Source organism: Lottia gigantea (genome assembly GCF_000327385.1).
Source record: "Lottia gigantea unplaced genomic scaffold LOTGIsca_5, whole genome shotgun sequence".
Lineage (NCBI taxonomy): Eukaryota > Metazoa > Mollusca > Gastropoda > Lottiidae > Lottia > Lottia gigantea.
The window spans coordinates 133,387-145,298 of NW_008709715.1; the positions used below are offsets into that span (position 1 = coordinate 133,387).

Below are 11,912 nucleotides of genomic sequence, written 5' to 3' on the forward strand. Positions count from 1 at the left end.
CTACAAGATATTATTAAAGTGTAGAAATACCATTATAACCTAGGAAACCTACATAATATTTATTACGTGTTTGCGCATAGTACCACCAGGTCTGAGAAATATTATGAATAACGTCAGTGATTTCTATTATCTGGATTTGAAAAGGATAGGATGTAGCGGTAAAAGTTCCCACGCCAATTGGAAAAACATTGGGCTAAACCAAAAAATTTCACCCATTGATGCATCATGTTACAAATGCAACCCTTCGAAATGTAACAATAGTAACATCGAGTAAAAACTTTACCTAATGGATAGTTTGAGAACACAAGCGTTCCCGTCAATACTGAAGCTTAATGTAATTCCAAATTTTCCGCTACTACTGGCTATGCATTTTAACCTACCAATTCTGCTGATGTCTGTAAACATTTCTGTTATAATACATCCGAATGTAAAACTTTTCTATATATGAGTACTACCTGTACTCTGTACAAGAAGGAACAATTCAACCAATTTGTAGCCCTCATCTTTCTGTCATGGATTACGTAGATGGCAACAATCTACAATGTAAGTAACTTCGGTGCTTGGATTTTTTTTAAAAATATGATCTCTAATAAACCTATACTTGTTTGCAATATACTGTTTTATATTTACCTACCCACGGTCGAAATCATACTGTGTGTTATTTATGGTATATGCCGCAGGCGTCCAATATATGTAGGATATATTACTCCACCCCCCCCCCCCCCCCTTTCTTTTAGAAAAATGCACTATTTGTGTGGGGTGTAAATTACTTTTTGAAATTAATTATTGAAATACACATGTACATCTTTTGGAGACGCTTAAGAATGGCTTAAATGCTGTCAGTGTGTCTCTGGGAACATTTGCTGCTAGTTTTATTGATCATTAGCGATTAAAACCCTTGATAGAGGTCAATAAATGCACTTTGTATGTTGGTAAAGGAACATGTTGGTCTAGGTTACAGGGATTTACTCAACCATGCTGATAAAAATACATTGGGGTTCAAAGGGTACCCCCTGTTCACCTTTTCATACGCATTTTCTTGTATATAGCCCCTGTCTGTCCACATTGGTTGTGGACACGATAGAGAACTGGTTTCTTGGTGTCTGTTTGTAATAACCCAAGGACGAGCACTAATGAAAATTAGACCAATCTAAAAAAAATTAATGAGTTATTGCCCTTGTTCTCGAGAAAGCGTTGTGGACACGATAGAGAACTAGTTCCAAGATGGATATTGATGAAACTAGGTGTGATTGTTTGTAATCCCTAGGATATACCCTCCTGGGCGACCATTTCAATTGTGGACGTATTACGATAGCCACTGCAACGGTATCCGACAACGGATAATTACACTAGTGGTTAGCTGTGCCGTTGTTTTTGACAAATCATTATACCTTAATCTCAGAAACGGTATTTTTCTTCAGTAATAGTATTCAGAGCTCACCGCCGAAATTTGGGACTTCAAGTCCATGCGTGTCCAGAATTATCCGTGTTAAAAAGACCCCTGGTCTTTTCGTAAGACACTGCCATATTATATAGAAAATACATCGATAGAAATTTCTAGTTTGATATGTTTTTGAAGGAATTATGCGATTTTTCGTATTAACCAAAATCAAATCGTCTATATCATAAACACATGTTCACGGAATGTTTACTTTTGATGAAAGTGTGATTGTAATAAAGGCGTCATTCAAATACGTCATTTTGATGTAATTAGATTAATAATAGTGTCAATAATAAACCACTATATGATTTATCTTAACTAATGATAGATAGTTGATCATTTTTGGGGTTAAAAAAAAGAAAAAAGGGTTGGTTATACAAGAATACAAAAACAATCTTTAGGTCTTTTTCTTTCTTCCTGGTGCAAGAAGACTGTGATAAGTCGATTGAGATTGATTGACAAGTCATTAGTCAACTTCGCCTGCCAAAATGTTTCCTACATTTCCTGTTATATTTTTACAAGTATAAAAAGGTAATTTGCCTATTGGGTTCATTTTTTCTTAAAAATCGACGATACATCACTATTAAAAATGAAGACAATCTTATTACTACTTGTAAGTACAAATTTTCCATAACGTTTTAAGATAAAAAAAAAACATTTTAATTTGATTGAGTTGCTACGTAAAATTTGACTTTAATTATGTTTTGAAGAAGAATAAAAAGGTAATTTGTCTATTGGGTTCATGTTTCTCTACAAATCAGCGACGATACATCACTATTCAAATGAAGACAATCTTATTACTCTTTGTAAGTTAAAAAGTTGCAATAACGTTTTGGAAACAAGAAACAACTTTTTATCTTTGGTGGATACGCAAGAACCACAGATGTCTGACTGAAAATTGGAAAGGTGCAAATAGCTGCTACCGGTGTTCCCGATACATCTCTTGAAGTTTAATTTGAATTGAGTTTCTAGTTAAAATAGGTGGAATACATTTTTATAAGAATCATTTTATTATAGGCTTTGAATCTGATTGTGATAAGTGCTCAAAGACTGGACACCAGCGTACGCAGAAGATGTTCAGTAAGTATTTTTTTTTTCACCCTCTTACAATATTACAAGCACCGTTAAATACCAACCGAATCCAATATTGTATTAATTATATTTATGTTTGTATGTGCTTTTTACCGATATTTGATTGTCATTGATTCCGCTTTGTTGGCGCTTGTTAACACTTGTTTGATCTTTTTAGCCAGACGGACCAAACGAATTCAAACAAATTTAATCGTCTCAATATTTGCTTTACTAGCATTTAAAGCCTAATTTAAGCCATCAATATCAGAATATGATTTTCCTACAAAACTTTACAATAAGAGTTGAAACTGTCGTTACTTCATGGGCAATTGGGCATATTAAACGTTTTCGCATCGGATAGAGATCAACTATATGATTTGGGCGACTGCATCACTTAACCAAGGAATAGAGGTAAAATTAGACGAAAATTCCATTGGGTTATTTCTACTATAGTCGTTCTTGATTGAAAGATCACACTGTTAATGGGTGATTGCAGGTCTCCAATTTTTGCTTTGCATTAAAGGAATGTGCGTTCGACGAATTATTATCTGCGTATAGTTGGTTGGTTTAATCCGATACTGCCTTTTTCAGCCAAACCGGAATAACTGTCCCCGTGGGTATGTCTGTAGAAGATCACAAATCTTTTGTTTTAGAGCACCTTGTCCACAAGCACGACCAACGTGTCAAAGGAGAACATGTCAGGTAACAACATGCTTACGTTTGATCTATATTATCAGTCACCTCACATGTAATAACATAATAAAGAATTAAACCTCTCAGGTAGCGAAATTGTCTCATTTGTCCCTGACGTATACATTCTTATATATCAACGTTTTCAAGAGCTTTTAAAATAATTAAAGATAATTGATAAATGTGTAAAGCTATCACTTTCATTTGAATATTGTTCAGGATTTGCGATGCCCGCCTAGTTCAGTTTGTAGAGATCGGGGATCACAACCAGCAAGATGTGTAAGATGTAAGTTTGTTTTTTGATATATATATTATTATTATATACTTCATCCACGGTGCATTAGATACCTACCTTCAGCACCTTCATATTCGCCTTCATAATCTTCAACAATAATTGATGCAATTTTTTGTAAAGTTTCATCCATAACTTTGGCCAAATAGTACGGAAAAATTAGAAATAGGCATTTTCACAATGTCAAACTACTACGAACTTCGTCTTAGACCTTGACTACAATAGCCACCTTTCTTGTATCAGAGAATGAAGCGATTTGATTGGATTGTACTTTACCAAATACAACCAATCAGAGCCCTCGACTAAAAGATTGTAATCATTATGACTAATTGTTTACAGAATTTCTGTCGATACCTTTGATTGGATGTACTCGCTAGCGTACAATCTAATTAAATCACTGCTTTTACAAACGTCTGTGATACAAAAAAGGTAGTGCTTGACATTGTGAAGATGAGGTGCAGCATGCATTCCAAAGATTTAAGAGTTACTAACGCATATTGCTCTTTTCAATCACAATCACAATACGTTTAAACTAAACTAGTAAAATATAAATGAGAATTAGATTTTTTGTGGGGTTTTGTTTATGTTACCCTGTATGGATTAATCTCTAAAAAAAAACGTACACTGCATGACGCCAATCCTTAAAAGAGTCTAGCCGAACAAACTTGGTCTTTCCACTTCCCCGGATATGTTAAACGGATGGAGGTGCCGATGTCCCATCCGTCCGAGAAACGGATTGGGCTAGATTTTTCGGGCTGATTAAATGCATATACAACTAGGATATAATTCATTCTTTTATTTTCAGCTATTGGTCAAATAGGAAATTCGTGTCCGAGAGGTTTTGTACAGTTTGGAAGTCGACGCTGTTTCTCATCCAGACAATGTGGAACATCTCAACGTTTTTTCTGTACCAATGGAATTGGATTTGCTGGTGGCGTATGCTGTTCGAGAAGAAGTGAGTTCTTATTGAATTTTTACCGTTTTTATAGTAACCATATGTCCGTTCCATTTTTGATTAGTCTATTATAAGACTAGTGGGTGACCATACATTTTGAAATAAATTACTTTAAGGGATTGTTAAGAGGTTTTCTAAATTTTTCATGTTTATCGGGGACACTGATAGCATCAATTTACACCTTTCCAATTTTCAATCACAAGTCTGTGGTTCCTTCAATTCCACAAAAAATGAATGTTTGATAACGTCTATATCGTAAAATCGTAAAATATGCTTTATCCCATAAGGCTCTCCGCTCTATACGACACACTTAGTTAAAGTGGAATTGCAGGAACAAGAAACGTCTGAAAATTGGAATGGTGCAAATTGATGCTATCAGTGTCCCCCATACACATACAATTTTTAGAAAACTTCTTTACAATCCCTTTAAGTTAACCATATCCATCGATTGTTAATTTTTGATAATTTTCATTTCAGGAAACCAATCCGGTCAAAAACCAGGCAGGTGTCCAAGAGTAAACCGAATCACTAGCTGTGATGTACAATGTTTTTCTGATAATCAGTGCCGTGGAAGAAGAAAATGTTGTCAACTTGGATGTCGTCGAGCATGCGTAGAACCAAGAGGACTGGTTATTGCCTTTTAGATTTTACAATTTTATGTATATTGGTGCCAAAAATTACCCCATTTCATTTGTATATATTGTTTTTTATTTGATAAAAATATATTTGTGTTCACTTGTAAAATTGTAAACGTCTTACTGACTTAATTGTCAGAAACTAAACAACAATCTTTTGCTTGTGTAAAATTGCTGCTCTGTACGGATCAGGGAAAGTAATTTGCAGATGTCAGAGAATACCAACTTTACGAAATTTACCAGCGTACTTATTTTAAAACACACCAATTAAAGATAATTACCTTAATTTTATTCACAGAAAACATACAAAAATTAACAATTTGCTCTTTTCAGAGAGTCCACATAGCTTATATTGTTTATTTGGTACAACCACCGTATTTACAAACTCGACTTTAAAAACGCCCGTTAAATCGTTTAAATTGAACATGTACATGTATTAAGTTTGGATGGTATAAAACAGTTTATCGTCGTGGTCTATAACCCATATTCTGTCCCATTCCTGAAAGATACAATAACGATAATCAAAATGTACGAGCAATAATCATGCCACCCCAGCACCGGATTAGGTCCGTCAAACATAATGAAATGAAATGCAATGAAACCTAAAATGTCAAACCAGAAATCTTATTTTAGTTAAACCTTGTTATCACGAACATAATTATGTGATGTTATCCCATACACCCCGTCCAAGCTGATGCATGGGAACGTATCAGGGTACTGGGCATATCAAATGATAAAGCGGCACAATTATAAAGACTGTGTAGTTCAAGTATTACTTGGTATACCACGTAGCATCACAATGTGTAGATCTACTTACCAGTTGATTTCGAGCAGCAAATCGAACCTTGAAACAGTCCTGTTGATTTACATTCTGAACCCTCTGGACATTGACTACCACTTGCACATACCATATTTTGACCATTCACTTGATTAGCTGTGTAACCAGAAGGACAAGTCACCTGCATTTGACCAGATACAGATTTCTTTTTAGCTGTAATATAAGTTTTAATTCCAGATCTTATGATTCTTTTCAATTTGCATTAATCAACTAATAGAAACTAAGAAGTTGTACCTCATTATACAGATTAATCCATAAAGTCTTGTTGTATCTTAAAGCACAACTGATATAAAGCATACTGCGTAAATTAGGGGATATAAAGACCAACATAAACACATGATTCGTACTTGTGAAGGATTAATTAAATTCTTACGTTGTTGTTGTTGCTGCATGTTACTACCTGGCATTCTATAAGGTAAATTAGGCTGTTTTTTGGGTGAATACTGACTGTTAAAAGATATTCGATCTGGTTTCCATTGTTGATTAGTAGAGTGTTGTCGGTGTGGTGAATCATTCACTACGGGTAATGTTTCGGCAGGTAATGGAAAACTCAACCTTGGTGCGGGTCTTCTGTTTCCATAACTTACAATTTGTTGACGATTTGTACTGTAAGTCGGCATTGGTTTAACTGGACGCTGGTGTACCAGACCGGAAGTTTCTTTAGCACAGCAAACATATCGTCTTCCAGTTCCTGACATACAATGAGAGCCAGACTGACACTGTGCATCTTGTATACATGGTATTTCTCGTCCTCTTTGGAAATCAGGGATATGCCCCACAGGACAATTTTGAGATGATGGAGGGCCATAACCTAAAAAGAATACCATTAGAATAAATAAACCTTGTTTATCATTTACAGTGCTTATGGTGTGTTGGCTTCTACCGCATTATAAACAAATAGTGCCTAAGGTGTCTTGAATAGATTACACAGAAACAGTCTTGAATTGTATTTCAACATAATTGATAAGTCAAAAAGTTAGCCTTGATCATTCAAGATAGTACACATGAGGAAGCACTCATCTAGTATTTATTGAAAGCGTCATGGTGAAATTTACATTCTGTAAATATGAATTCACTTATATTTAAACGTTAAACATATGTCTTTACCTGATGGGGCCCTTCTTACTTCGATTTCTGCTGTTCGAGGATTTGCAATTTCTACTTCTGGTTCTCTTTGTTGTCTGCTCCACGGATCAGGATATCGACGAGACACTGTTTCCCGTTGTGTATAAGATTGGGGTTGGTTTATAGGTTCTGATTGAAGATAAGGCTGATTGATGTTATATTCCTGTTGCCTCGTTTGATATTGTGGAGGCTGTATATTACGACTTCGATGAAAATTCTGGCTGGGATGATGATTCATAAATGCATATGGTTTTGCTTGTGGCTGTGATAGTGTATGATGCCTCACTTGTCCACTAGGCAGTTGCTGCATCGGCTGACGATGTTGTTGTACTATTGGTTGATTTGGCGGGCCGTGCTGATAATGGGTTGGAGGTGGCTGCTTGTGATTTATGCCGTGTTGCTGTGCCTTGACTCTTGGAATAGGTGGATTCTGATGTTGACCGGGATGTTGTAAAGGTTGAATAGCTAGTTGTGAAGCTGGCATATGATGCTGATGTGGCTGTGGATAATTATATTGTGGTTGAGAGGGAAGTGTTGCCTGTGCAGGTTTTTCTGAACAACATATAAACGGTCCATGAACATTTGCTGAAAAACATTTTGAACCAGAACCACACTGCCCGTCACTAACACAATTTTTAGTTCTTCCCATGCGTAGATCAGGATTCAAACCTGGTGGACACAGTGTTGGATGCGATGGTGTTGAAACTTAAATGAATAAAATTGATCAATAAGTAAGTTCTTATCATAAAAAACGGCAAAATATGGTAATGGTTGCCTTTATTAATAATGATAGATTCTTGTAAAATGATAAACTTGATAAAAAAAAACTACTGGTTTTTATTCAATGTTAAGCTTACTTACCCCTGATGCATGTTGGTGGTGGTTGTTGACAAGGTGGTGACACACATTGTCTTACTTCCTGCTTACATTTCGTGCCTTGGGGACAATTCAATAACTGTAAACAAAAAACTATTCATAATCAACATTTACTTAGTGAATGTAATGGATTGGAAATTCAAAGTGTTTCCTTGGAGGAAATGATTCACTCAGATCAGATAGATTCTGATTAAAGGATGATTGAACAGACCATATTATGGCAGCATAAAAATATACAACTGTTATGATCAGTTATTCATTCAAGATAATTAATTAGTAGTGCTGGTACGATATATCGGTGAAACTATGTATCGCGATACGTATCGCACGATTGGCGATACCCAGCACTGATGACTACCATTCATATAGTTTTGAAAGTATATCCTTTACGTAATTTATATTAATTATGTCAGCTTTGAAAGTAATTCGATAAAGAATCTGGATAAGAAACAGAAATTACAGCACACGAATCCGATCTTTCAACTTCAGCAACTTCACATGTTGGTTTAGGTTGTATACATGGTGACGTTAAACAGTACCGTACTTTCTGTACACAAACTGTACCATAAGAACAAATTAAAGTCTGAAATTAAAACATCGCATCCGTTTATGTAATGACTAAAGTCCTTTGACCAAGACATTATGCTACACCTTTCGTCATTATATATACATTACACACATGGTTGTTTCATTTTCACACCACCTAAGGAAGGTTATTATTAGTACAAAATGATACCAAGAGTTACAAAATATCTAAAAAAAAATATATATAAGCTAACCAATGAAAACCGCTCTTTATCGATACAATTATCGATTCATTCATTTCTTCAATTGATATATGAATCGAACTTTGAGGGGCGAGATCTTCATGAGTTCCTGTTTTTAATGAAATAATCATGTGAAATGTATCTGTAAAGACCACTATATCTTACCTTACATGTTCTATGGTTGCCACGAGTAGGATAAATTATAGTCCCACTTACACTGAAACACCACACTAACTGAAAAATAGGAAATTAGACATCACACGAAAAGACCCTTGATGTTCTAAAAGTAAAGTGTATTCGTGTGAATCTTGACAACTACAGATATACATGAAAGTAAATGTCATATGATTTATGTTGGTATTGTGGTGCATGCAAGAGTAATATAGTGGATATAATTTTCATGGGTTATTTTAATTTACCAACGAAGTTCCTTACACGCCAGTAGGATGCTGAACCCAAATAGGTAGAATTTTATCTTCGCAATGGTCGAGGTATTACGAACTTTGTTTTATACCATTCCTACAAAAGCCAATGATTTTAAATCAAGAAATGCAACGATTTGATTGGATTCTATGCCACCCAATAGAGTCAATAAGAGCCCTATAAATGAAGACTGTAAGCAGTATTGCTTATTATTTAAGGATCTTTTTGGCTCTATCCACTAGCGTACAATCCAATCAGATCACTGCATCACAACTTCCGTGATACAAAAACAGTGGCTATTGTAATCAAGGACTCAAGGTATAAGACGAGAATACCTTTACCATTGCGAAGATGTTATTGGTTCAGTATTTTATCGATCTCAAAAGTTTGATATTAAGCGACTTTCACGAGAATGTGTGAAATGCCTAGGCTTTATCACAAAAGAACATATCTCATCTTTTCTGTATTAAAATATCCAGAATAGTCACGTGTTCATTATCATAATATGATTTAGTGATTTAAGTCTGAGAGTAGAAACATTAACAATGTAATATTCGTGACCCTTGGCGACAGATTCCGTCATGGTATGAGGTTTTATTACATGTAATAAGTAGACCAAATCAATGGTGTGCGTCTACAGTACTTTATGAATGGGAAAGTCAACCTGTCACTTAGAAAGTTATCAGACATTCTACTCAGAGAAGCTATGCATAATTATTGCTGTGCATATTAAATATGTTATATAAGTTACACTGACACTTGCACGATGTTTGTCTGAGAAACTACTAGGACATATTCTACCAAGTTTTAATGTAGTATAATAGTGTAGTAAATATAAATTTCAGTCTGATTTGTTTTAACTCGCTTTCTGAAATTTTCTGGAAGACAAACAGTTTATCTAAAATTCGACGATTTCTCGGGCCCTTTTCTCTGAAAATGATTTCATTCTCCTAAATTACTTTTCGTTTGATTATATTTTTGTACCCTCACATCAGATCTATTACCAGTTGCGTATGTTTGAGAATAATGAAAGTGGTCATGAGTTCCGGATGCAACGAAACTGATATCCGCTATACTTATTCGCATTCATACGCAACTGGTTATTTCTATGGCGTGAAGTTACCTTAACAGAATCTTCTAAGATTTGCAAATAATTGTCTTAAATTCAATGCAAAGAAAGTATGTCATTTATACCACGAGGACGACTTGTTATCCATCCATGCATCAGATATTCTAAGTAGTATCAATGTTTGAATTTTGACGAGTGTTTATGATTGTAAAAGACAGTGTCATTTCATGTCAATGTAAATAGTGTTGTCATTTCCTTCTTCTTAACTTGAACTCAGCAATTGTATGTTGTGGTGTGTTTTATCTTGAAGATTCACGTTTACAGGGCATAACCCAATTTTTTTTTCGACGTTGTTTGATTTATCTACAACTGTTTTAATATTCAACTGAAAGCGAGGATAAGTATACATAGGAATGATTAATTTTCATTGAATGAAAACATGTCACTTTTATATTGTATGCAATTCCCAAATTTTCTTATTATCTTTATATGATTATATCTTTATAAAGAAACAAGTTAGACTTGCTAAGACATACGACCGGAAACGCGTTAGTAATTTGGATAACTAAATTGATTTTTATATTTGGCAATTTAGGTTCATTTTCATCTGTTGTAGACAGTTTTTGGATAGGGACCAGTGCGGATATCTCAAGAAAACAGTCTGATTATGGGCAATAAAGATATTCGAAAGAGGTTTACTCGCATCTATTTTGTACATTTAGACTGAATCGTATTGGCAATAATGGCTGGCCAGGTATTTTTTTCTTTTTGAGAATTACAGGAATCACAGGAAGTTTTGAACGGGATATCAATATGGATGTGTCCTCAAACATAGAAAAAAGACAGAAAACCACTTTTAAATCAATTTTGAATCCATTTAAATATTTCTGATGCGCTGTACATGTTGGTTGATGGTAGATGAATGAAAAAGTACGTGCATCGCATAAACGTATAATTTAAAGGAAAGGAAATATATATTGCTTTTGTAACATAATCAAATGATGTGTTACGTCTTTTATTTATAGGACCGAAAACCCTAGTGTTGTGAAATACCAGACAATGCATGGATTTAAAAATACCATTTTGAAGATATGCTTGTGTTCAAATATGTACACCAAATACTTATATTGGATGGAGTTTTATGCCTGGCATGCAAAATATGTAGTAGATTAAAATACTTACCAGGGTTAGATAGATACCCGATTTCAACATAACGATTTACTTCCACGAAAATACAATGGTATGTCCTATGGTAAATCTCAGTATTAACATTCATTGGATACAAGTTTATTTTACACGAATGTGTCATCCATGATTTATGGTCAAACATATGATGAAGCAAGTATGTTTTTACGTAGTTGTCATTTATAGCTCATGTGTCAGATTTGTGCGTATATTTTAAAAAGTTACAACTTTTTGCAGTAGTTTTATCGGTCAGATAATTACATAGATATACATCTATATAAGATGGATATACAGTGTTCGGGATAACCATCATTGCAAAGGGAATTCAAATATTAAAATTGGAATAATTGTCCAAATTTGAATTCTCGATGCCGTCTAAACAAAACTATTGCCTGACTTACTCGAATGTTGACGTGAATTATTATGTTCCACCTTCACAATTTATGATATAAATGTTCATCTACAAAACTCACGCCCAACAACCAGAGTCATTCATCCCTAAGCAGTGTTAAAGGTACATAGTCCTCTAATTATTATGGCAAACC

General features: G+C 34.6%; 2 protein-coding genes across 2 annotated transcripts; one reads left to right on the top strand and one right to left on the bottom strand.

The window, feature by feature from the left end:
- Nucleotides 1-2,027: 2,027 nt before the first annotated feature.
- On the top strand, nucleotides 2,028-5,183 carry LOTGIDRAFT_228881 (hypothetical protein; the record flags this gene model as incomplete). The annotated part of the gene is made up of 6 exons (XM_009061714.1): nucleotides 2,028-2,054; nucleotides 2,459-2,521; nucleotides 3,104-3,214; nucleotides 3,422-3,488; nucleotides 4,300-4,449; nucleotides 4,927-5,183. 6 exons carry the CDS (start codon nucleotides 2,031-2,033, stop codon nucleotides 5,091-5,093), a joined length of 582 nt encoding a protein of 193 aa, XP_009059962.1. The 3' UTR covers nucleotides 5,094-5,183.
- A 170-nt stretch (nucleotides 5,184-5,353) lies between these two features.
- On the bottom strand, nucleotides 5,354-11,394 carry LOTGIDRAFT_228882 (hypothetical protein; the record flags this gene model as incomplete). Its single annotated transcript, XM_009061715.1, has 8 exons — nucleotides 5,354-5,583; nucleotides 5,902-6,075; nucleotides 6,296-6,733; nucleotides 7,030-7,752; nucleotides 7,909-8,002; nucleotides 8,384-8,506; nucleotides 8,856-8,924; nucleotides 11,365-11,394. 8 exons carry the CDS (start codon nucleotides 11,392-11,394, stop codon nucleotides 5,546-5,548), a joined length of 1,689 nt encoding a protein of 562 aa, XP_009059963.1. The 3' UTR covers nucleotides 5,354-5,545.
- Nucleotides 11,395-11,912: the final 518 nt, after the last annotated feature.